The 3,396-nt window shown below is 69.3% G+C and overlaps 1 protein-coding gene across 1 annotated transcript in view; it reads left to right on the top strand.

The window, feature by feature from the left end:
• ENG (endoglin) overlaps positions 1–3,396 on the top strand; it is a gene marked incomplete at its 5' end in the record, with an annotated part of 14,276 nt that overhangs the window by 9,598 nt on the left and 1,282 nt on the right. Inside the window, 11 exons of the mRNA XM_026059779.1 lie at positions 9–174; positions 420–576; positions 667–799; positions 1,392–1,566; positions 1,654–1,796; positions 2,116–2,253; positions 2,348–2,392; positions 2,474–2,584; positions 2,669–2,914; positions 3,055–3,118; positions 3,226–3,327. Of these exons, the coding sequence (XP_025915564.1) occupies positions 9–174; positions 420–576; positions 667–799; positions 1,392–1,566; positions 1,654–1,796; positions 2,116–2,253; positions 2,348–2,392; positions 2,474–2,584; positions 2,669–2,914; positions 3,055–3,118; positions 3,226–3,327 (1,480 nt within the window). The remainder of the gene's footprint in view (positions 1–8; positions 175–419; positions 577–666; positions 800–1,391; positions 1,567–1,653; positions 1,797–2,115; positions 2,254–2,347; positions 2,393–2,473; positions 2,585–2,668; positions 2,915–3,054; positions 3,119–3,225; positions 3,328–3,396) is intronic.

Raw genomic sequence — 3,396 nt, 5'->3', positions numbered from 1 at the left:
CTTTGCAGAACGCCAACCTGAACCTGGCGGCCAACGCGTCCTCGCTGGGCCCCGAGCTCCCCGAGGATGCTGGAGAGCAGGAGCTGCTGCGGTGGGCCCGGGGCACCTACGGGGGTGTCACGTCCTACAGCGAGCTGCAGTACCCCCGCTGGGTCCTCCTGCGCCTGGGCGAAGGTGCGTGGGGGCCGGGAAGTGGGGGTGGGAATGAGCAGCCGGGCTTTTTCTGGTCCCAAATGATGAAAAGCTGCCGCAGTGCAATGCAGTCAGCGGGGAAGGGGCTCAAGGGAGCTGCCGTGGGCATCCCCAGCATCGGCCAGCGCGGCACCTCCGTCTCCATGGCTGGCCGGAGCAGCCCCCTCCGCTGCCGGCCCCGCTCCGGCTTCGCCAGCTGCCAGCGCCGTGCTTTCTTTTCCCCGCAGACAGCGGCAGCCCCGAGGAGTGCGTCCCCCAGGAGCGCTTCAACGCCACGCAGCACCTCGAGACCGAGGTCTTCTTCCGCGGGGTGAAGGGCTGCTCGAGCGGCACTGCCGAGAGCACCAGGGCCGCCCACATCGTCCGGCTGCAGCCCGAGCGCAGGTACGGCACCGCCGGCAGCACCCCGGCCACCGGCAGCCCCCGCGAGGCAGCGCTCTCCCGGCTGACACTGGGGCTCTCTTGGTTTCGCAGCTCTGCCATCACGGAGGTGAACCTGTCGCTGAGCTGCGCGGAGGTGGCCATGAGCAACCAGATCCTCATCCTGCAGAGCCAGGCCAACCTCACCTGGTCCCTGTCCGTGAACAACTGCCACATACAGTTCCTGGTATGGCCGAGCTGCACGCGCCTCTTCGGCCCCCGTTGCCTCGCAATCCCCCCCCCACCGGCCTCTGGGAAGGGTGTTGCAAGATGCCAAGAAGATGCTTGCAGCAGGGAGGGTGGTAGGACAGGACATGACAGCACCCTTGGGAGACAGGGCACAGGGATGCGGCAGCGTCCTGGGGAGCATCCTGGCTCTGCATGGGGCCAGCACAGAGCCCGAGGAGGGGGCAGTGCCGTGGGCGAGCTCTGTGCCGCACACCCGCATGGCCCCCAGCACCGTGACGGTGATGCTGGCTGCCCCCGAGGCCTGTTTCTGCTGGAGGTTTCCAGCCCCATGGTGTGGCTGCCCCAGGCTCTCTGGGGCACACCAGCTGGGTTTCCTCCTCGGTCCCTGCCTCTTCCACCCTCTCCCTCCCCAAATCCTCCATGCACCAGTTCGTCCCCTGCCTTGGCAGCTATTTCTGCCCCATGGTGGAGAGGAACCAGATGAAATCCTTGCCATGGTCCAGCTCCAGCCATGGCAGCTACTCATGGCCTGATGCAACTTCAGCATGGTCCCCATCCCTCCTGAATCCCCACTGCTCTGTCCCCTGCAGGTATCCGGCACCTACAAGATCGCAGCCATGTCCATGGAGCTGCTGAAGGGGGAGGTGCTGCCGGACACGGAGCAGGGCCTCATTGCCAAGGCCTTCGAGAAGAACTACAGAGTCATCGCCTCCTACTCCACCATCCCCATCAGCACCCGCGTGACCCTGGAGATCCAGGAGCACGGTGAGCCCGCTGGCGCGCCGGCCGGGGTGCGGGGCGGCCTGCTGCCGCAGCTCCCTCCTGCTCAGCCCCCCCGTCCCCTTCCCACAGAGGTGGCCCAGGAGCCCCCCGCGACGCCGACCCCCACGTTGCCCCCCTCCGACATGCTGTCCCACACCCTGCTGCTCATGCTCCAGCCCTGGAAGTGCACGGACGACACCATGGAGATCGTCATCGCCCGGTCCCACCTGGAGGTGAGGGGGAGAGGGCCTCCCCACCCCTGCGCGTCACCCTAGGGCATGGCCCGTGCACGGCTGCTGCAGCCCACCTTTAAGCTGCTGCTTGTTGTGGTCGCTGGAGCAAGAGGAGCATCCCAGCACCTCTCCAATGCAGCAGTCGCAGGGATGCATCCAGCATGGTGCTGGCACGTGCAAGGTGCATTGGTTGGTCATGGAGACGTGGTGGCCAGGCACAGGGCCACCCTGAGCCGGTGGGAAGCTGCCAGCCCCAGGCGAGAGCTGGAGCTGGGGCATGACCAGGGCTGCTAACGCGCCCCCGGTGCTTTGCCCTCAGCCCATCAAGGACGTGGTGAACATCACCCTGCGGGACATCAGCTGCCAAGCGGAGAAGAACGCCACTCACTTCATGCTGAGGACGCCCCTCAGCCACTGCGGCACCTCCCTGGAGAGCAAGGGCCACGCTAAGAACGAGGTGAGCGGAGCCCCGCCACGGCGCGGCCGGAGGCCCCGGCCCCGCGCGGCGCCCGGCGGAAGCCGCCCTTGACGCCTTCTCCCTTCCCTCGCAGCTCATCCTCAGCCTGTCCAAGGGCTCGTCCCTGCGGAGCGTGCCGGTAAGAGCGGAGCGCGCAGTTGGGGAGGCGGGGGGGGGACGACATCCCCGGCGGGGGCTCAGTGCCCGTCTCTGCCCGCAGGTGCCCTTCCAGTGCAAGATCCCCCGGGAGCTCTTCCTGCGCCTCTTCCCCACGGCCGCCTTCGAGGCGCCGCAGACGGAGCTGGAGGTCAACAAGGAGGCCTACCTGCAGGTAACGGGGCGCCGGGGCACCGGGCCGCCGGCGGGCCTCACTGCCGGCAGGCCTCGCTGACGGCGCCCGTGGTGCCCGCCGCAGGCCTCCGTGCGCTGGGAGGACTACCCGGCCGACCTGCAGCTCAAGGAGTGCTGGCTGGCGGCGCCGGGCGCCGAGCCGCTGCTGCTGGTGCTGGCCAACAAGGCGCAGGGCTCCGGCGTGGCCGCCCTGGACGGCTCCCCCAGCAGCCGGGTGCGGAAAGTCTGGCGCTTCCGCTTCACCTACGCCGTGCCCGAGGGCGGCCGCGCGCCCTTCTCCGCCAGCCTCACGTGCAAAGCCGGCTTGCAGGTGAGGGCGAGCGCACCGCCGCGCGCCTCCGTTTCCCCAGCGGCGGCGGGACCTCCCCTCCCAAATCCCCTTGCCCCGTGCTGGCCCGCCGTGGGGACAGCCCTCGCCCCGGCTCTCACGGTGCCCCTCCACCTCCGCAGAACAACACCATCTTCGAGAAGGTCTTGGAGGTGACGGTGAAGGACGTCTGGCGGCCGCCAAACAGTGAGTTTGGGGCGGGAAGGGGGGGGACAGGCGAGCGCCGAACGGGGAGCCCTCCCCGGGGGCACGGGGCCCCCGTTCGGCCCTGACGGCGCCCGTCCTCCCTGCAGACCGGGGCCTGGGGCTGGCCGCCGTCCTGGGCATCACCTTCGGGGCCTTCCTCATCGGGGCGCTCCTCACCGCCGGGCTCTGGTACATCTACTCGCACACCCGTGAGTATCCGCCCCGGCGCCCCTGGGCTCCCCGTGCTGGCGGGGTGGAGGGGGGGTGAAGGGGGACCT

This window comes from Apteryx rowi, unplaced genomic scaffold (genome assembly GCF_003343035.1).
Source record: "Apteryx rowi isolate R43461 unplaced genomic scaffold, aptRow1 scaffold_16, whole genome shotgun sequence".
Classification (NCBI taxonomy): Eukaryota; Metazoa; Chordata; class Aves; order Apterygiformes; family Apterygidae; genus Apteryx; species Apteryx rowi.
Note: the sequence above shows the minus strand (reverse complement) of the source record. Positions and strands in the feature narration are given on the sequence as shown.